General features: G+C 44.0%; 1 protein-coding gene across 7 annotated transcripts in view; it reads right to left on the bottom strand.

Annotated features, from left to right (window-relative positions):
• Positions 1-21,280, bottom strand: part of TTYH3 (tweety family member 3) — a 79,433-nt gene that overhangs the window by 13,937 nt on the left and 44,216 nt on the right. For 5 of the 7 annotated variants that reach the window (XM_035549025.2, XM_035549024.2, XM_050713840.1 and 2 more), the window contains 10 exons: positions 17,881-17,992; positions 16,754-16,974; positions 15,878-15,973; positions 13,406-13,478; positions 12,970-13,045; positions 5,209-5,264; positions 3,919-4,011; positions 3,714-3,806; positions 2,802-2,938; positions 597-773 (listed from right to left, as the gene is read on the bottom strand). In XM_035549025.2, coding sequence (XP_035404918.1) covers positions 597-773; positions 2,802-2,938; positions 3,714-3,806; positions 3,919-4,011; positions 5,209-5,264; positions 12,970-13,045; positions 13,406-13,478; positions 15,878-15,973; positions 16,754-16,974; positions 17,881-17,992 — 1,134 coding nt within the window. The remainder of the gene's footprint in view (positions 1-596; positions 774-2,801; positions 2,939-3,713; positions 3,807-3,918; positions 4,012-5,208; positions 5,265-12,969; positions 13,046-13,405; positions 13,479-15,877; positions 15,974-16,753; positions 16,975-17,880; positions 17,993-21,280) is intronic. The other 2 variants (XM_035549027.2, XM_035549026.2) reach the window with 1 other exon arrangement.

Below are 21,280 nucleotides of genomic sequence, written 5' to 3'. Positions count from 1 at the left end.
AGGACAAAGTCTAAGGGGAAGAAAACGATGTGGCAGCCCAAAAGAGACGGGCCCTGAAGGGAGTCAAAATGTGATCAGAGTTCAGCACTTGTGGAGAAAGCTCTGAAGGTCCCACCTGAACTAGGTAGCTCCAGACTGCAACAAATGTCAGAGCTGACTGCAATTACTGTGAAGGAAAGAGCCTACAGGTTTTGTTATGGCTCTCAGTGTCTCAGAAGGCTTAAAATCTTCTCGCAAAACTGCTCTATCTGAAGAGTCAGGTCTTCTGGGGATCAGATTGTGCAATAAGGAGCCTGGACAATACTACTATTTTTTATTTTTTTCTGTAGGCAGATGTCTAAATCCCACAGTACAAAGTGATTCATGTCTTTGAGTATGCTGCCTAATAAACCCCTTTCTACTGCAGTACTTTTAAGCAATCCCATTCTCCCAGCAGATGCTAATCGGGAAACATGCCTTTTGACATTTCAGACAGAATCCCTTACCACCTCCAATGCCTGGTTGAAAGCACCAGCCTCGCAGCGCTTAGCAACGACAAAATCCGAGTGAAGCAGCTCGGGCAAGTTGCAATATGGCCTTTTTGTCAGGATACTCACATGTACTCTGTGACGGGAGCATTGCTGACTGTGTGTGCTGCTGCTGGAATGCTGGTCTCACTGCCATAACTACTCCCACAGCTATAGAGGCTGGGCATGTGCACTCTGTAAAGATTATCGTGTGTCTGTCTGCTCCCCTGAGCAGCTGATTCTTCTTCCCCATCATCATCTGAGCTTCTGCAAGAAGGAAAAAAAGTTCCTCCTAGAACCCTACAATTACCCCACATGTGGGGTTTGCAGGAAACCATGGTAATCCTAGGAACCTCCCAACCATCTTCCACACCTCCACATTTATACCCATTTGGGATGCCTCAGGGCGGCAGTGTCAAACACAGCCTACACCACTGTGACTCAGACCTCCCACAGATACCATCTGGACTTTTCGGCTGCACGATCCCCTACACTCTCCCTATGGTCTTCTCTCAGGGCTTGGCAGACAGCACAGCTCTGCAACTGCCGAGTCATATAGCGGAAGGATGGACACGCATCCCAAAATACACAGCAAATACAGGAAAAAAATATATGTAAAAGAGGAAGTGAAGATATAGCGGCATGCAACACTCAAAACAACCTTCAAAGCTGCAGTCTGTGTCCTTCCACTCCTTGTAACGATATCCACAGGGCTTTTAAGGATAAGCCTCTGGAGACTGCTCTGAACTTCTGCTATGGTTACACAGTGACTACTTCAGCTTCTAACAAAACCCCACAAATCTCTACATGTAGTAAGTTGCAACATTTGCTTCTAGAGCCTTTCTTCTCTCAAAAAGGCCAGGAATTTAAATCAATTTTAATACAGAGCAGAGCTGTTTGTCAGCTGGTTCCTTCCCCCCGCCCTTCCCATATTATTCTCCTGTCCCTCCTATGTATAATATACTATTATTTTATCTCCCTAATTAGGGGATGAAGCTCCAAGATTTGAAATACATTTTAGTGATGCTGGAAAAAGCTAGTAAAACATTCCATATGAAATGCTTTGCTGCTTGCAGGAGACAACATGGCCATAGCTGTAGCATCCCAAGTATTGCTTGCAGTTTCTGTACCACAAGGTGGCACTGAAGATTTACGCAGGGAATTGCAGCCTGCACATTCTCTTACAGGCAATAAAGTATGACATCCATCACCTCCCCGAGGGAGCTAGAGGAAGAAATGGTGCTCCAGAGAAAGCAAGAGGGAATCTTTCAGTTCACAGCAGCAGCCTGAGCCTGCTGGGGATCACAATATGGGCAGCAGCTCACACGGAAGGCAGCACAAGAGATAACACTGCATAAACCTTTCTCCTTCGAACAGGCAGACTACCATTCTCCTCCTGAAAATGCCTCTACAGCTGCATGTGGAAGAGGTAAGGAAACCAGCCATTTTCTTATGCGCTATTCTGACGCATTTCCGAAGGCTTTCTCTGTGGGCACTGCAGGCCTGTGGGCTTTGGCTTCCTCCTATTGTTCAGGATGTTCCATTTTACTTTGAACCTTGCGCTCAGGCTTAGACCACAAAAATCATGTTTCGGGACCACAGAAGAGAATTTGCTGCACAGCCTACTGCTTTTCTACAAGAACAGAAAAATCAAAGCTATTTTAGTAGCTGCATGTGGTGCTGCAGTGAGTCAATGAGACCCTGGGAAGGTTTGTTCAAGACTTCCTGATCAGCCTGCTTGCCATCATTAATATTAGTGCCAAACAACTCTGCTGTTGCATGAGTGCTGCCAGTGTGCAAGCATCTCATCTGCCTGTGCTACTGCAAACAAGATTGTTCCCAGTTTCTATTAGCTATGCAAGTCAGTTGCCCCAGTGTTAGCAAAGACAAGAAAAGCATGTGTGGACTGCTTCTCATTCCAGTTCTCTTCCCCATACTAGAACAAATGACTCAAAGCAAAACAAGAGAATAGGTACTGTAAGAGATGACACATAGTTCAAGCATTACCTTTCTCTACAGCTATCAACATTCATCTCTGACTTGACTCATAGTCCTGCAGCGTACTGAATACCCTGCACACATAGTGTTCCAGTGCAATAAGGTTCAGATGTAAGTATTAACCACAACCAGAGCAAAGCCAGCAGATTTTTTTTCTGTTGGACCTGTGCTTAAAAGGCCTCACACTCCTGGGATCATACGGGATAGGGCTCCAGATGCTCATGGGCACAAATCCAATAGCCAGTCTTCATTAGGAAAGAGCTCTACAACACTACAGGATCTAAACCCTCTCTATACCTCTTTTGCTGCCAAGTGTGTGGGACACTGCACACAATGGAACTGAACATGAGGGCTGTGACAAAGGAGAAGAGAACCAGGTAGATGAGGCCTTCCACTCCGTCATAGCAAAAGCCCGTCAAAGCCTGGACGTAATCCTGGAGAAAAAAATGAACAGTTTCCTGATCACTAGAGAGTTAACATTAAGTTCTAATTCAAAAGTCCTTCCCCTGGACTGTGTTCTCTGAAACAATTTAAAAGTTCATAGTCCCTTTCACAGAGCGTATTTCTATTTTAATTTCAGGGTCCTCAAGTGTTTTTCATAATTTATCTAACCTTTATTTCCCCTCACAAAGCCCAAATCAGATATAGACATGTCAGTATTTTCGGCCCCACATAGTAAGAAATTAAAAGAAAAAAAGAAAAAAAGCCAGAAAAAAAAAGAAAAAAAGAAAAAAGAAAAAACTTATCCACCCAAACTTAAGACACCACATTTTTCAATAAGCCTCTCAGGTCCTTCACTCAGTCCCTTTGCCTGTGAACACAAGCATGGACTATCTATTTCTCTACCTTCAGAGATGCAGCTAGGGCAACAGTTCAATCATGCTTTACTGCAGCTATAAGGCATTTCATGGGAAAGGCAATAAGCTATAAGCTATGGAAACAAGTTGGCAGTTCCTGAAACCTTATGGCTGCAGCTTGTAGATGTATAAAGGCATATTATCCAGTCTCCTACCCTGATCTTTAAACACAAAAATAGAAAGCTAACTTGCTCCAAAATCCCATTTTCCTTTCTGCTGGAGTCAATCAGTAAAGCTGTTATAAACTGCTTTGGTACACCAGAGATTCGAAACTCCAAAATAATCAGTATGCTATAGGCTCTACATCCCTCTTTGTGCTTTCTTAGGGCAGGCCCAATTACTGAGTACTCACCAAATGCAGACTCCGACAGTCTACTAAAGCTGTCAGTTGCTGCAAGTTGATCTCTGTTGAATTTAAAACCTCCTGGATGCGCATAAGATACTCCTGTAAGCAACAAGCCAGTAATTATTGCAAATAAAGAGCTTTACAGAAGCTGATCTTGGGCTTTGTATTCATGGAAGGGAAGCAGAGGGAGAGCACAGTTGAGGAGAGTTACCTTGGAGGTGGGGTGCTCTCTGCTTGCTGACCTCACGAGTTCCATAACATCATCTTGCATTTCCACCAGAGCCTTGTGACTTCCTGACAGCTTCTGCTCAACACAAAACATGCAGTGTTTCAGCAACTCAGGCCACATGGACCAAAAGAACTCCTGGGAATTAAGACTTACATCTTGCTCCCAAATACTAAAGCACCTGTATGAATGGTATAAGTTAAGGATGTCTCAACTGACATGGGTTCAGTTCCATTAGGGTTAAGTTCTACTTTTACCAACCTGTAGGAAGGACAAGCACAAAACACACACACAGAGCTGTGGCCAGTGCCAGGACAGACAGGAAGGAGAAAAAAACAAGACAAAGCACTCATGTTCTCACCACAGCACACAGCTGGATTTTTCTACTAAACCAGATGGCTGAGAAAAAGTTAATACTGAAAGTTATTTACATTGGGGTGCAGCCTTCATACCCCATTAAAGCATCCATGGGAATTTCACATGCTATAGCATGTCAGAGACTACACTGAACAACCAGAAATGCAACTGATGGCAACAGTGCACAGACTGAAGTGGTCTTCCCCCACCCTTGAAAACAGAGGAAGACAGGATTTAAAAAATCCTAAATATAAACTGTGAAGCAGCTGGTGTCTGCTGAACAGTGGGTGGTGTGGGTTCTTTCTGGCCTCTGATACACAAGACAAAGTTTGGGATGGGCCCAGGTGCTGTTCCTCAGCCCCCACACAAAAGAATAATGACTCACGTTTATACTTCAGGATACAAACCCCCCAACATCCAAGGGATTTAAGAAGGCATATGTGAGAATCACTCCCCCACCCACTGAAGTGGCTGCAGTTTGGGAGTGGAGTGTTGCCAGTGTTTAATCTAAAAGAGCCTGTAAGAAGAGATTCAAAGCAGGAAGTCTGTAGTTTCCCACCCTGGCAATAATTATGGGTGCTCTGTCTCCATGTTGCTTCTCTTAGAAGTGCACCACGTAAACAGAGATACCATGAACAAAGCCATGCTCCTCACCACAACACATACAGGCCTCTGTAAGAGGGCACCGTGGACCTGAAGCTATACAGGCAGTGATGAAGATGGAAAAAAACTGCTCACTAAAATCACCTGCACAACTGGAAAGTAGCTACCAAAGCTTTACCAACAGGCGGAGTGTTTCCTGCAGCTAACACCTTGCAATTTGCTGCATGCTGGCATCAGAAGCATTTAACCCATGCCCTGCGAGGAGCACCATGCTGAGAAGGGATGAAGGGAGGGAGGGAGGGCGCTTCCACTCACCTGCTGGAAAGGATTGGGGTATCCAGCACTACAGGTAATGTAATAGCGGAGGGTATCTGCAAAGACAAAAGAGGAGAAAGTCATACTAGGTATGTTGTTTCAGCTTTACAATAGTTTACGACTGCCACAAGGGAGGTGTTGAGTTCTGAAAGCAATACACAAAATGAAAATGCAATATAAATGGAATCACTTCCCTCTCTCTGTGTAGGATTACAGGGCATGGATGGCACTAGGAAAAGGGATGTAGGCTGCATTTGGGGATAGAAGAAAGATTTGTTTTCTCTTGGTTTCCCTCCCCGCAATTAAAACTGCTACTTTTTTGTTTCGCTCTCAACAATAAAGCAGCACATGGCTGCCCCACTTGCATAGTCAGGGGAACCATCAAAAAAGTTTTATTCCAAAGTCAGCACTATTCACAGTATAACCACACTACCAGACCTTATTAGTCTAGGAGAAATCCAGTGGGATGGTTAATTTCTGTAACTTCTGAGTGTCGGAATAACATTCTACGGTCACTGACAGCAACCAAAGGTAGAGTGCTGCCTAGGGAATATAGCAAAGAGACAACTCAACTTTCAGCCAGTTCTGTTCACCAGCTAGGTCACTAAGCAGCCACAGAAAAATTGGCACAGGAGAGGTAGCAGTGCTGATATAAATACAGGCTGCTAACAAAAATACCTGTGAAAGCACAACATTGGGCCAAAGGAGGTGCAGACACACATCCCTGCACTACCGCACCATGCTGAAATGTACCACTTCCTAAATATACAAGCTCATGTGTTTAAAACAAACAAAGAAAAAAAGTCTTCACAACTGGGAATTCTTGTATCATACTCCAAAGAGACTAGTTTTAGGCAGTGTTCTGTAGAAGAATGTTAGAAAGCCCTCCTAATTCAAGAAAACAACTTTCAGTAATATTTCCTAAAAACATTATCACCTAGCAAGCAAGCAACGTAATGGAATGTGCTGGGAAAAGAAAAGGAAGAACAAGTTCTTGCCTTTCTGACTTGCATTAGGAATGAAAAAGTAAACATAGTCTGTCTTCTGATGGATGTCACTTGCATGTAATTAGATTTTAATTAGAAGGCTCTAGTTAGACTACTTAAAAGAGTGCATATAATTTCCTTTGCATCTTTCTTTTGACTTGTGCTAAGAAGGTATATTACATATTAAATCAATACCACAGACTTGGCCAGGAAAGAAAGCTCCTACCATGTGTTAGGATACCAGCAACAAGTTACCTGGTCAAGGGCCCTCAGATCACTTGCTGGTAACATCCTAAAGGTGCGTTTTAACAGTAGCTCTATCAATAGTCACAGTATCCTCACTGAGTTCTCATGTTTATGAATACAGATAAGTAGGACTGTTAAATCTCCTATTTCCAGGCTTGAAGACAGTTTTATTTCTCCTCGTTCAGGTGTGTGTGAAACCAGACTGGTGTCCTCTTCACGAGCCCTCCATAACACTACACCAACACCAACTGCCTGAAGAAAGTCAGTATGCACAAATTACAAGTATCAGGCTTTCCCCTGCCATTCTCAATACTGCTATAGAGGGAAGTTCTGTCAAAGAGTTGATCGTCCCAATACCGTTAGATTAATTCTCAAACATTTACAGTTCTTCAGATGAATGGGAGCACGTCAGCTCAGAAAAATCAAGGGTGAAGTTTGCTCAGTGAAGATAACAAAAGCTCTAAAACACATACACTGCCTCCCCCCTTCTCCTCATACCCTTTTTTCCATTCCCTTTAATCTTCTACCTGTGACTCTCGGTAAAGCATATTCCATGTTGCAAAGGTATTCTAATCAGTCCCAACTCAGAAATCAGCAAAACGCACAACCAAAAGCAAGGGGAGCTGTGAAGGAAGCAGACCTGGCTGTATCCCAATTCTGCTGCACTTCCCATAAATATTGAATGCACCTTTCGGCAAGCCAGCGCACCGGAGACCGAGTGGTGCAACACAGACCGTCAGCTCCTGCACGCTGCGATGCAACCTGACAGCTGTGATTTATAATTCATTAGCCTACTTTGGGGCAGCTCCTGCCAGATGCTCCATCTCCCCCCCACCGTCTCTTTCTCTGGGATGACTTCTGCCTCCTCTTAAACAGCAATCAGCAAAATCTGGGCCGACAGGAGGGCAGCAAGAACTGCTTCGTGGGCCTCACTTTGAACAGACCACACAAACTTTGTGCACAACTACTGTGCCAAGGAAAGGACTGCTGCCCCGGGCTCATAAGTCACCCCAACCTATGGGATGGCTAAGGAAAAAATGGATTACAGTGCCCCTGCGTTGAGAGAAAAGCACAGCAAGAACATTACATACAGCTCTGATCTTGTCACCTATTTAATTTAAGCCAACAAACACTGAAAGTTTCGCATAGACTCCCACAGTAGTATCAATTTTACATCACCTTTATAAATGCATCAAGTTGCATGACATACTGCTAATATATGGCTCCAGAAATGTTTCTTCAGGCCCTTCTGGATCATCCCTGGTGGGCAGATTACAGATGAGAGTTCCTGATACCATCAGAGTCTGCAACTTGTGAGCCCAGAATCAAAGACTGCTGGTTACAAGCGAAGTAAAAAGCAGAACGATGAAATGAGTGCTTGCCTTGCTCACCCTGGAAGGCAATATCAACAAGGCTTCACGGCAGCAGTACCAGCATTGCAGCCGACTAGTGTGACATTCTGTACGTAAAATGTGTTTTCCGAAATGGCAAAGCCAGCAGGAGCAGCTCTCCCCTGCACTGAACACAGTGCGTTGATAGCTGTGGTGCTTTAAAACTAATGCTACACATACAAGAGGCACTGAAGCTGCCTTGAAGTTATCCTGTGCTGTGAAGCTTGTAAATGAAGAGGAGCGTGACCGCTGCCTCCACACCGCCAGGCTGGGAAGAAAGGACAGAACAGGAGGCACCTTCACCACTTTTAATCCCTATGGAGGCCGTCCTGTACAACAGCAAGTCTCACATTTCTGACCAGAGAACAGCTATGCTAAGCCATTATTTGTGCTCTGCTAACAGCTCCAGGCAATTTTGTGTCTCCCCTGTAATTATCTTCCTGTTGCATTTCCCTCTCAAGGAAAATTCCTGAAGGCCGGATCTGATTTTTGAAGCCAGCCTTTAGGAGATGCAGTCTACAGGAGAAGGGTTAGGTAGGGTCACAGTGGCAGCTGCCTGTGCCTGCTGTTGCTAGCAGCAGTCCTCCTGACCCACTCTCTCAGTGCACAGGCAGTGTGGGAGCAGAAGGCACGGAACGGAACTATCCTAAAAGCTTTATTTTTGTAAAGTCTGTTTTTCCTAGAAAGGAAAGTCGAATTGCCTACTAAAGACAGCTTTAGCTGCTAGAATCCACTCATTGCTTCTGCAACCATGGAGACTTACTATTCATTTCAAAGCTCAGCAGAAACGTGAAAATGGCATTATGCACTTGCCAAAAGGCAGCAAGAAGATCTGCAGGGTAAAGAGCAATCAGGAAAAAAAATCCTAGTTTACAAAATGAAATCCACACCTTGAGTAGTTTTTCCCAGCTATTATTCATTTCTACTCAAGCATTCTCTAGCCAGCTTCCTTTTTACAGATATACCCAGATGAGACTGCCTGTGTGTTCAGTCATCAGAGGAGGTTGAACTATAAGGCCTGTGACGTCAAAGAGGAAGCATATTCTTCTGGCCAGGTTTTCTTACCCACTAGAAGTTTTGTTTTCCTAAGGCAAAGGGATGTATCTGCATACCAGCTATATTTCTGTTATATACACCGCTGGTACTGGTGAAAGCAGGCTGACTTGATCATGAGTTTTCAGTAAAGAGCTCATAGCCATCCCAACTGCTCTCCATGCAAAGTTTTCTGCTCGTCAGGAGCCCAACAAAACAACACAGGAAAACACAGCTCCTCAACACCGACAACAGCTCAACACAAATCTCAAGAGCGCCTCTTCGGACAAGCTCTGTCCTGCAGCGCCCATTCAGCCCAAGTAATAACAGTGCAGCCACCACATTCCCCACGAGGTTTTGTCCTGGCCTTACTTCTCAGATAGGAAAGGATGGTGATGGTGGTGTCAGTCCTCTGGTTCATTCAGCTCTGGGCTTCTAAGATGAGAGTGAATCAGTGAGGCCAATTAGGAGGCTACGTGTAACAAGAAGGCTTGCAGTTTATATCTGAGCAGCTAAGTTGCAGCGTCCAGCCTGAGAAACTTGGCTGGACTGGAGGTAAAAGGCTCCATTATCCATCCCTTGTGGTCAGCAGTTCTTTTAGATGAAGTGAATGTCTCTTCTCAATGCAGCTTTCCAGTAAGAGAATCTGGAGAAAGCTCTTCCCGTTGTTTAGACAGATTGTCTTTTTATTTAATTTTATTCAATAAGTCATCTGATAATAACATAATATCAATGAAAACGAATGAGACTAGAAGATGGCCTCCTGCTTTGAAAATAAACATCTTGGCTGCACCAAGCCTTTTTACTAGCAGCAGGAGCTGATTATACAGCCACTGTTCAACTCCATTGGCTTTATCTCAATTAATGAATACAGGGCGAGTTAGGCACATATATATCATGCTCTTCTGCAAAATGATTTAAGCCTCTCCTCCAGGAAACCTGTATTAAGGCTCTCTGCCCAATCCCAGCATGCCCCCCCCCCTTTTTTTTTTAAACACAGCACATTTTCTCTACAAAACAAGGACATCTACTTGCCAGCTAAAAACATTACAACAATAATGATGCATTTAATGAGATTATTCTCAGCTCCATTAATTCTATTTAGATTGGCAAACAGCAATTAATACATAAACAGAAATATTAACATACCAGTTGCCCAGTATCCAATGCTGTTATTTTTTTCTGGGAAAAATACTATGAACAACAGCAAAAAAGCATTGCAAATAAGCAAACCTGGGCCACCTGGTGCTAGTCTGAATGCCAGAGCATAGGGCTGGGAATATTACAACCCATCATATCTAAAAACAACAACTAAAAGTAGTGATTAAAGGGAAAAGTTGACCCAGCACTATAAAGCTTCTGGTTGTTTTACATTTAAGATCGCTTGTTGGTTCTTAAATGTCCTTAAAAGCAGATGACAGCCCCCAGCCCAGTATCTTATACCCCAGCACTGGTCAAAAGCAGACACCTAGAAAAGAATAAAAAAAAAAAAAAGACTGCTTTCAGTCCAGTTTCAGCTCAAGTGATTTCCAAGGTAAACATGATTTCTACATTCTTCTTCCATGGACTGTGAGCCCCTCCTTCAACTCGCACCATCTCTCAGCGATCTGTTTTCTGAACTGAAAAATTCACAGCAGGATGCGCTCTGGTGAAACTAGCTGGAACAATCTTAAAACGCTCCTGCCTCATCTGTCTATCCTGCAGCAAAGCAGAGTGTGTGAAGAGCCCGTGCACTAGATCTGGGAGCCTTCAAGCAGCTTCCCCCAGGAGGACAGCCCTGGGTCTGGCTCACAGCCGCCTGCCCTGCCTCCTCAAGCCTGCCCCGTCACAGACACAGCTCAACTCATCACAAAGCAATTGCCACAGTTCACAGCCAAGCGTATTAAGGGATACCAACACTTTTTTCAGACTTATAAAGATGTTTTTAAAGAACTGCTATTGGGATTAAAGCCTCGTTGAACAGTTCCACACCACAGTGCTGATATTGTGGTCTTCCTTCCTGCTCAGGTGCACAGGACGCTCCCGACGCGGGGAGCCAAGGCTTTTTTCTATCGCTTCCTGACCGTAAACTTCAGCAGAGCAGTGGAAATTCACATGGGAAGGCAGAATGTTTGATCACCTCCCCACCAGCTGCCTAGTGTGATGGCAGGCTCAGAAGCAAGGCTGATTTCCTTCTGTAGAGAAGGAAAGGTGCTTGTGAACGCAGAACGGCTGCTGAACAGCAGGGAGCTGACACACCAGCAGCCCACGGAGGAGGCCGGCCTTCCAGCTCAGGCCTGTGACAACACCTGCTCTTCCTCCTCTTCAGCGTCTCACTCAGCCCCATTCACTGTTATTTATGGAGCCTTAGCAACTGTTGGAGCTGGCGGAGCTGCCAGAACAGAGCCTTATTTCACGCCGGGGAGCTGACTGTCCCTGCCGGGGGAAGCAGGAGGAGGGAGGGGAGTGCCAGGCCCAGCCACCGGCAGCCTCCATGTGCGTGCATGATACTGAGGAGCAAAAACCTGCAGGAGCCAACAAGAACAAGTGAAATGGAAAAGTTGCATGGAAGGGTGTTCCTTCAGCTGCTCAGGGTCAACCAAATTGTTCCCAAATGTTCTGATTTGGGTTACCAAGTTAATACAGTACACGGCTGGCATTAGTGTCACATATTTCCCCTTGGCCTCCCTAGCCTGTTCACCTCCTCGAACAACACGGAGGCTAGCTGGCACCTGAAGCCACATCGCCGTCACCCTCACAACCAAGGGAGGATTTTCATCTTGTGCAGTGTTAAACACTCATTCACTTCCCTTATTGCATTTCTTTGTTACAAAGACCCATCTGTTGCGAGCTGCCAGGCTCTCTCCTCTTCCCTCCAGGAAATCAATAAATAAGGCTCTCCAAGAATAAGCTGCACTGTGGTAATATCAACTGGCATGTACTCTTTTATACTACATTCTGCCTCCAGACATAAATATTTCTTATTGCTTCCAATCCCTGCATCCTCAGCCATCACTACATACCTAATTCCCTATCAGTTACACAGCGAGAGGCAGCGATTGGCTAAGCGCACAGCAATAACACTAGATCTTCGGTACACATGGCAAAAATTCTCAGATACCAGCAAATAAGAACCAGCAAAGACACATGTGGCTCCTTTTACAAATCAGTATCATGGCTTATTTGTGATTTACCATCACAGAAATGTACAGAGGGATTATCAGGGGGAAAAAGGGTGGGAGAAAAGAGAAGCTCATTTTATTAGCTATGCAGCAGACTCAGCCCTGGAAAATACCTTTCCTTTTTAGCACTTATCTCTGCTGGCAAGCATCCAGCCATATTTTTGTTAAGCCACAGTTCTGAATATCTGTTTTGCCCCCGAGGTCCAAATTGGAGGCACCCCTCATCTCAACCAACCACTTCAGTCTAAATTAGGAGTGACAAACACAAAATCCATCAGTGCTTCAGCTGAATGCCACAGTGATGCAGGCATATTGCTTGAAATGGAACAGGGTAAACAAAGCAATCAAAATACTGCATTTATAATGGAAAGGGAAATTCATACTTCTCTTTCCTGCTGTTTCCGTTCATTTACCCTTTAAATTAGCTTTCAAAAGACTCCTATTTATAACCACCATTAAGAGACAAATTGATATATATTTGTTAATAACAAACACAAAAAATAAATATTCTAGATGCTGGGATACAGACCCAAGAGCAAATTTTAAAAATGACAACTCAAACTGCACACTCATACTGCTACAGTTCTGTCACTTAAAGGAGGAGAAACAAGACCAAGGTTGCTACATTTGAAGAAAATAATCCAGGGACTTCTGTTGTTCCACCATATCAGTTACTTCCATCTTAGGGCCAAGATGAAACAAGGATTCTAAACGCTTTTTTGACAAAAATAAACAAATAAAATGTACGTATGGACTTCTGACTGGGGTATAAATGTTTTTTTTGGGAAGAACACTGGTTTTGCAGAGTTCCACACACATCTGCTTTTCCCACTGTACGCAGGTTGCTGGGTTCCAAACATAGCCACAAATTCTCAGACACTGTCATGCTCCCATGTGACAGCTGGAGCCACAGTTCCCTGTGCCAAAGCCAGACCCAGCACTTACCAGCACTAAGCACTGCATTATCTTCAACCACTTTGGAGATGTAAGCATCAGGGTTAATACAGAAATCACTGGAACCCTAGATAGAGACAAGACAAAAGGGAAAAGGAATTTCAAAGAACACTAATATCAAAGAGCAGTTGAGCCAGGTTAACATCAGGGAACCCTCCACTATAGGGATTTTTCAGACACTGAAGTCTCTCATCGCCATCCCCTCTAGCACAGCTTTACACAGCTGCAGCAGTGCTAGAGTACAAGCGACTGCAGCCCACCATGGAGTAGCTCTGTACTTCTCATAGATGCAAATTACTGGGGCAGCTACTTAGAACAAGAGACACAGTAAAACAGGCACACCATAATATGCATTAATAGCTACTTAATCTTGTGTTTGATAACTCTGCAGCAAAGGGTGAATGGGACTTGGACAAGAGCCACTTACCACTGCGACAGCCAACTCCAGACCCAAGGATCCCCAGCTGACAATCAGGGCAAACACCCCAAGCAAACACACCCTGTAGGAGACAGACAGATGGCAGATGTAGGAGCTCTGATTTCAAGCATCCAGATCTTTTACAGGATGTATTATGTGCAGTCCAAAGCAATTACCAAAACCAAGAAATTAACAAATACTGCATCTTCACACAAATCATCTCATTTTATATGCTGCAGACAGCAGCAGCCAGGAAAGTTTATGTCCAGTTGTTGGTTCCCATGTTTCCTGACCTGGGGCTGCAGGGAAGGAAAAAGATGCCCAAAGAGAAGCCTTTAGTCTGCTTCTAACAAGGAAGCCAAAGGCATAAAGGCACAGGGGTGGTCCAGGGGAAGGCAGACTGGCAGACAAATGGCTACAATCCTATCACTTGAAATAGTCTCACTCTGGACATCACTTTCTAAACCCAGAAGATATTCAGAGAAAAATACCCTACCCCCCTATATATGTATGTATATATACAAACAACAAAACTGGGCAAAATCCTTCTGTTTCTAGAATAAATGAGGCTGTCTGGTGTAAGCAATGCATTGGCTACAGACAGTTGGACAGAATACTTTGCCTGTTAGGACACCTGACTTTGGTCTCCAGCTCTAAGCATCTGAACACCACCTGAGCACCTCACATAGCCCAAGGAGAGAGCCAAGCATCTGTAGGCAAACAGCTCAGAGCAATAGTTAGATACCTTACATAGATGCCATGTGAGCACGTCTCTGCACAGACTTAAGTTTCGTTCTGGCAGCCGGACCTCATTACTGGCAGAAATAGTGGGAAACGTCTGCTATCAGGCCAAGACAGACACACAAAGCAGCGAGATGATGGAGCGGTCGTCTCATTGATACCCAGCTAGCACACACCAGTGGGAAAAGCTTTTGCACTTCCCCAACCAGCACATTAACTCTTCACCTTTGCTGTCAGTATGAGTGCTAGAGACATTTAGGCAAACGTGCTCCTCAACTCCCTCAGGTATGGGAATGCAGACTAATAAGCTGTATCATTTTATGCATCCCTATCTTCAGAGTAAAGGGGTACTGGCTTGCTTTCTCAGGCATGCTTTTTACTTCAGGCTTTGTAATACAAGCAGGTTCCTCCCACCTTCCCTCCAAAAAAAAAAAATAAAATCATAATCAAGATATTCTTTACTCAAACCTAGTGCGAGCACCTCCATGAGAAAGGGGCATCTCCTTTCTGTTACATTTGTCTCACTGAAGACTAGAGCTTTACAAAAATATATTTGTGGGTCTGATTTTTATTTTTATTTTAAAAAAGCTCTATTCCTCAGTTTGACAACATATTTCTGAGGGACCACAGATCCATTCACAGAATGGGGATTCGCCTTGCAGAAGTCATGGAGCCTCACCAGACTGAGCCCTGTGCAGCACTCTGGAATAAAGTGGCTAAATATCTTGTTATGCTTTTTACAAAGGGATACAAAAATTATCAGTCATGGATCAGCAAGGTTCTGTGGTTTTACGACATAAGGACAACACCGCTTGGTGCCTTCAGCTGAGCGTGGTGATCTGTTCAGTGTGACACAGTTGTTGTTTTACTTTAAATGAAGATGACTGGGTCAGTAACTGATTGCTTGGCTGAAAGATCGAAAACTGGCATTTCACCATCTTGCTTGGCTGTGACACACTTGCTTCTCTATGCCATGTGCTCCCTTTGGGGAATGCCTTAATATGAACTTCTGGCTAACATGGAATGAGATTCTAATTTAAACTCTGGGTTTACCATCTGTGCATACACTTGGACTTTTGTCTGTATAACCTGCCAGGTATGAAGTCATCTGGCAAATAACAAATCTGAATACGCATTCCAAGTATTAATGGTATCACCATGTACCAGGATAAACTCTTGGCTACGTCAGTTGTCAAACTGTCATTATGTTTACGAAACCAGTATCTTTGCCAAATATGCCAAATTAAACCAAGCTTCAACATAGAGAAATATATTTTTTTCTTGTAATGAGGCCTCAGCATGGCAGCATTTGCAGAGCTTTGTAGAACCAAATATGCATTAATATTGCAGTACCATGGCAACAAGACTCCTCCTCATAGCTGTACAAATCACTGTGTGTTCTCAGTTTAAAGTGTCTTCAGGTGTGACAGCCAAAGGTAAACAAGAGCAGATCGTGACACAAAAGGCATGCTACCAGGCTGTGTAAACACATGCAAAGCTTATCATCCATTAACAAATGCCTTCACCACTGTAGAGAATTACAGGGAAATTTTTAAAACCTGTAAATTCAAGGGAGGATGTCCACATTACTATCTACCAGCTGACTGGTATAGAGACAGATATAAACTGTTCAGCCTCAAAAGCCCTTGAAATCAACAGACAATAGGCTAGAAGTTTAAGCTATCGGGAACTTGCACTCAGGTGGCCTTCCTTCTGCACTGTACCTGGGTCAGGACTTACCCCAAAAGAATGGCCCTGGAGTTTCTAATGAGTCCAAAGAGCACCAGCAAACATATTAGAACATGGAACAGGAGCAGGCCCAGGTAACCCAGCCACCTGCAGCAAATAAAAACACAGTTGGCAAAGGAAAACTGGTGTATACAAACAATAGATTAAGCAGTTAAAGTGACTAATGGAGAAAAAAAATTAGCCTCTCTTTTCCTGGAGTAAGGGCCACTGCTAATGATTTATCTGCAGAAAGCACTGGCTATTTGCTGGGTCTGGAGTCCAGGCATGCAAAAGCATTCAAACAGCATGCTCAGCATACACAGTTGTTGAGAAATGAGACTGCTAATCTTGTGCTACTGTACAAGTTATATGTAACTAGACACCATCAGGTAAAGAAGCACTGCACTTTCTTGAACTAGACATTTGTCAGAATGTGCTTCAGTTAATCCATATGTATGGACAGAGGTGTTCTTTCGTGGAATACACTTGGTGTGATCTTTTATTCAATAACTTGAATAAAAAGGAAAGTTAGTGCATGGTGTTACCACAAGGAACAAGTTCAGTTTCCTACTCTATTTAGTTAATGCACCATACAACCACTCCCCCAGTGTTAGAACACAAGCTTTTGTACAAGATTTTGTACGTGGAAAATAAGTTTCCCTTCAGTTGGTAATTAACCTACTGAAAATTAAGAAAAAAGTTGTTGCCATGCATTTTCATTTAAACTGAATGCATTTTTGCTCTAAGAAATGAAATTAGTGGACTGGGCCAAGAGCACCTGTAGTAACATACATGGCCTTTGGCTCAGCCACCCAGAACACACACTTAATTATTGCAAAATAGGCCAAAACAAATGCTACAACCATTGTACTACAGCATACCACACACCTGTACCAGTCATAGAGGTCAATTTGAATTGCCAGCTCCTCCAGAGACAGCTCTTCATTCTTCCAAAAGGGGATCTCAGTTGTTTGCCTGACCAGATCATCCAAGAGACCTTGCAGCTTCTGGATAATGTGCAGGTAGTCCGTCTGCTTTGCGAACATCTCCTCCAGGACGAGTAAGTTTGGCTCCACTGTTTGATTCAGGGCCACTGCGGTATCTAACACCTATAGTGCGGCAAAGAAAAAAAAAAGTTTAGGAAGTCACAGAAGTAAAAGAGGATTCATTCTTACTAGTGAGTTATGGACAGCTTCTAGACTACTACTTTTCTGTCTTAAGAGGCTCAGACTGCTTACCCTTCAAAAGCAACCTACAAGCATCTATAAGTTGATTGTTTGCAAGTTGTCCTGTGATGGTATCTCAGCTGAGCCTTTACCATGCCTACACACTTTACGTGTAAAACTCTCCTGATAAGCAGGAAATCTTAAATCACAGTGGCCATCCCTTTTTTAACCACCTCCTGTACCTTTTCTTTAACATGGTTTAAAAGCCATTTTCCATACCAAAATATAGAACAGAATAGCACAAACCCAGAACACAGCCACTAGGGCTGGGAAGGCACATTTTTTTTCCCTTAAGATTTGTTCACCTTAGTTCTAAAACAGGTTAAAAATGTCTACAGTTAAGTCTAGTGGAGGGACATTTGTAGAAGGTTATGATGGCCTGATATTAGTACCTGTAGCCATCAGGGTTGCAGAAAGGTACCATGAAATTTGAGGTAGTAAAGCAACAACCAATTGTGCTAAAACGATACATTCTACTAACAGACTCGTCTGCTTTGGCCTGCCTCCATGTCCGTGGAATAGAGCTGATCAGAAGCCGTGTTTAAATCAAGCACAATCGCAAAGAGAAGACTTCATTTAACAAGCTGTGTTTGCTCTGATATTTTTAGAAGAGCTGAAGAAAGCATCACTCCATTAACGGAAATTTTAGCACATCTCTAAGCTTGGAGACTAACAACAACAAAAAAAAGGCAGAGATACAGGCACAGACAGATTCAGGAGAAGAGGTGCCGAGGAAGTCTGCTCATTCCCTCATTCCCCATTTGTGAGGGTGCCTCCCCTAGTGCTTACCCGGTCCTGGACACCTGCCACAGTGCGGTTTGCATGGCGTAGCGAGTAGGTCAGCCGGTGAATACCGTCACTAGTCTCTCCATTCCCATAGAAGCCAACAGCAATGCCAGCACTGCAGAGGAAAAAAAAAAAAAAAAAGGCAAAAAAGGGTACAGTTAAAGCTAAAGGGTAGCGATATAATGTACCGCTTACCTCTACAAGGCCCTTCGTGGTCACATCAGCAGCTTCCACAGAAAGGGTATCTGCATGTCTCCACAAAGAGCAGCTGGGGTAAGCATGCTCCCCAGCAACCACCAGAAGAGTTAATCTGTAAACGTTCTCCTACATTTCCCACGCAGCCAACAATTGTCTGTATAGCACCCATATAATGAACCATCCCTTCTTAATGTGTGCGTTTCATTTATGAATGAAAATCTGTTAGAGAACCATTAGAGAGTTCAGACCCAGCCATGGGCAAGGAGAAATCCAGACAGCCAACCTTGCTCCTGCAAGAGGAAATGGGTGCTACCATTGCTATGCCAGGAACCCCATGCCTTCTCTGGACATGAAATACAGATCATTTCATTACATTTTTAAGAAAAGGATGCAGAGAGCTTGCGTTGACTACTTGTCTATAGTGGTGTCTTCTGGATCTATTTCCATGTCTTCTCTATCTACACTCTGAAATACGCATGAACATCATCTATCTTGATTTATCTTCCATTAGAAGCATTTGAGTTGTACTGATTTAGACTATTTGGAAGCAAAGCTTAATAACTTGCTAGGACAAAAAGCTTATTTATTTTTAAGCAAGTGATTTTCAAGCTTGCAGACACAATTCAACTCCAGCTGCTTGGCAAATTACCACCTATCAGTTGATTTGCCATAACTGTCCACACATATCAGTCTGCCCCAATTATGAAGTAAACCATATTAGCTTAAGCCTCACTTACAGGAGGAAGATCCTGTAAATGAGTTACAACCAGGAGATTATCTGAAGCAAGTCAGCAATACCCCTTCTATTAAGGCATCACCGCAGGAACTCACCATTCCTCTTCCCAAGCCCATTTTTACTAATAACAGAGGAAGAAAGAACTTGTGACGGGTTTATACAACTGAACTCAGAGGAAACAAACATTACCAAGATACACATTTCCCATTTTCATGTCACGTTTACCTTCAGAGCATCCAGAATCTTTTCTGGGATGGTTCTCAAGACACCAAGGTTGTGGTACTGGAAAGGAAGGTGGTGGTGGTGTGGGAAGAGGATGGGGAAAGGAGTTTTGCTTTCTTTTTAATTTTAAGTAAGTTAAGAATTTTCTGGATGAAACAGTTTCCTCACAGTAACTTTGTGCTTGGGCTATAGCACCACACTCACAGAGGTGGTTTGAAGGAGGTATGAAAGAGGAAGGAAGCAAGGCAACCAACAGCTTCCAGAACAAGGAAGTGCAGGGTCTTAGTTTAACAGGAAGGGTCACAAAAGGACATTCAGCGTTCTTCACCGCCATCACCCAGCTGGGGAATGAACCTAAGCAGGCCAGGGTGGGCTTTGTCTGGATAACAGACACTTGCCTAGATTTGCTCTGGCATGTACGCCAGTCTGCAGTCCAAACTGACTGTTTAAGCTGTCACTCCTGTCCTGCAGGAACACAGCATCCATCCTTCCCTTCCCATGTCTCACGCACCCCAAAACCAGTGAACAGAACAATATAGTCCACCTGGCTGCACTTCTACTTTTTCTTCACATGTGCAAGAAATAGAAGTAAAGATCACACACTGGAAGCAGAGCCAGTATGAAAATCTGTCAGCCCCATGCTTTTTCCAACAATAAAATCTCCTGAAATTATACAGGGCTTGGCCCTTAAGCCTTAGCTGAAGAGTCTCCCTGTGATGGCAGCAACTACATCATACACAAAGAGAGGTAGCATGTACGTAATTCCTAATATTTAGTGTTAATACAAGAAATTTGGTCTCTTTCTTCATGAACACCATTCCTCAAATATTTTCACAATGGCAACAATGCTGATAATGGAAGAGAGAAAAGCCCTATGCATTCCTCCCTGGTTGCAGCTATAATCAGAGCTTGATAATGCATGCCTAGGATGCAGGTGGTGGTGGTGAGGATTAACAAAACAGAAACAAAAAAAACCAGCACTCCCCATCCCTGAGAACTAGAGAGATTACAGATCCTGAGCTATTCCCAGGATAAGACCACTCAGCATCCCATCACTGCAATTACAAACCTCTGGCTTGAATTTCCCCTTGTCTTATCAGAGCAAACAAATTCAAACCATTTCATTGTCCAGAGCAGCAGCAAACTTTAGCAGTTGTTTATACTGTTAACACCAAATAAATTCCAGGACATTCCAGGCTTTGAATATGCAGATTTGAACCCTCTAATTGGTGAGTGATGTTTATTCATCCCATTACAGCTACTAGAATGTTATTCTTCCAGCAAAGGCTTGGTGAGTGCCCAAAACCTGCTGCTTGGTTCTCAGTATTCCCACCACAGTAGCACTTTTTTTTTTTTGGTGGAAAAGGCTCAGAAACAGCACTCTGCGTGAAGCGGCAGCAGTCGTTTTGTCCTTAAAGACACAATACTGCTAGTACCTTAACCACTTTACATCAGAGAGCCATTTATCAAGTGCTGCCAACTACAGGCAACTGACTCGAACCTCTCTACCGTATCAGAGGCAGAACCACCCCAGCAGCCATCCATCCTCACAGGCGTCCTGCCCAGCACCGTGTTACCACCTCCAGCCGCCCATAACCACCTAGGTAGGTACCGTCACTACTCACACAGAATCACAGAATCACCTAGGTTGGAAGAGACCTCCAAGATCACCCAGTCCAACCTCTGACCTAACACTAACAAGTCCTCCACTAAACCATATCACTAAGCTCTACATCTAAACGTCTTTTAAAGACCTCCAGGGATGGTGACTCAACCACTTCCCTGGGCCACCCATTCCAATGCCTAACAGCCCTTTCAGTAAACAAGTTTTTCCTAATACCCAACTTAAACCTCCCCTGGCACAACTTTATTCCATTCCCCCCCAAAAAAGAAGCACTCACAAAAACCCTGAGAATCGGCAACAGAGCTGTTTATTGCCAGGACATCTTGCAGGTAAGCCTGCGAGATGTCCATGGTGTTTGGTGGCTCCAAGCTAATGCCTGGGATGGAGCCTGAGCGACAACAAGTAGGGAGCTGGCCGGGCACTCCTGCGACGCTGTTGGTGTGCTCGGATGGCAGGTCGCAAAAGACATGCCGCAGTAGTCTCTGGTCTGTTCTGGCCAAGGTGGATCCAATTCCATTGGTTCCTCCACATCTGGTGGATCCAGCTCCATGGGCTCCACGGTGTTTGGCAGAAGGACAAGCTAGTCCTTGCCTGGGACTGCCCAAACGGGATGCCTTCTGTCC

This window comes from Cygnus atratus, chromosome 15, assembly GCF_013377495.2.
Source record: "Cygnus atratus isolate AKBS03 ecotype Queensland, Australia chromosome 15, CAtr_DNAZoo_HiC_assembly, whole genome shotgun sequence".
Taxonomy (NCBI): domain Eukaryota; kingdom Metazoa; phylum Chordata; class Aves; order Anseriformes; family Anatidae; genus Cygnus; species Cygnus atratus.
Note: the sequence above shows the minus strand (reverse complement) of the source record. Positions and strands in the feature narration are given on the sequence as shown.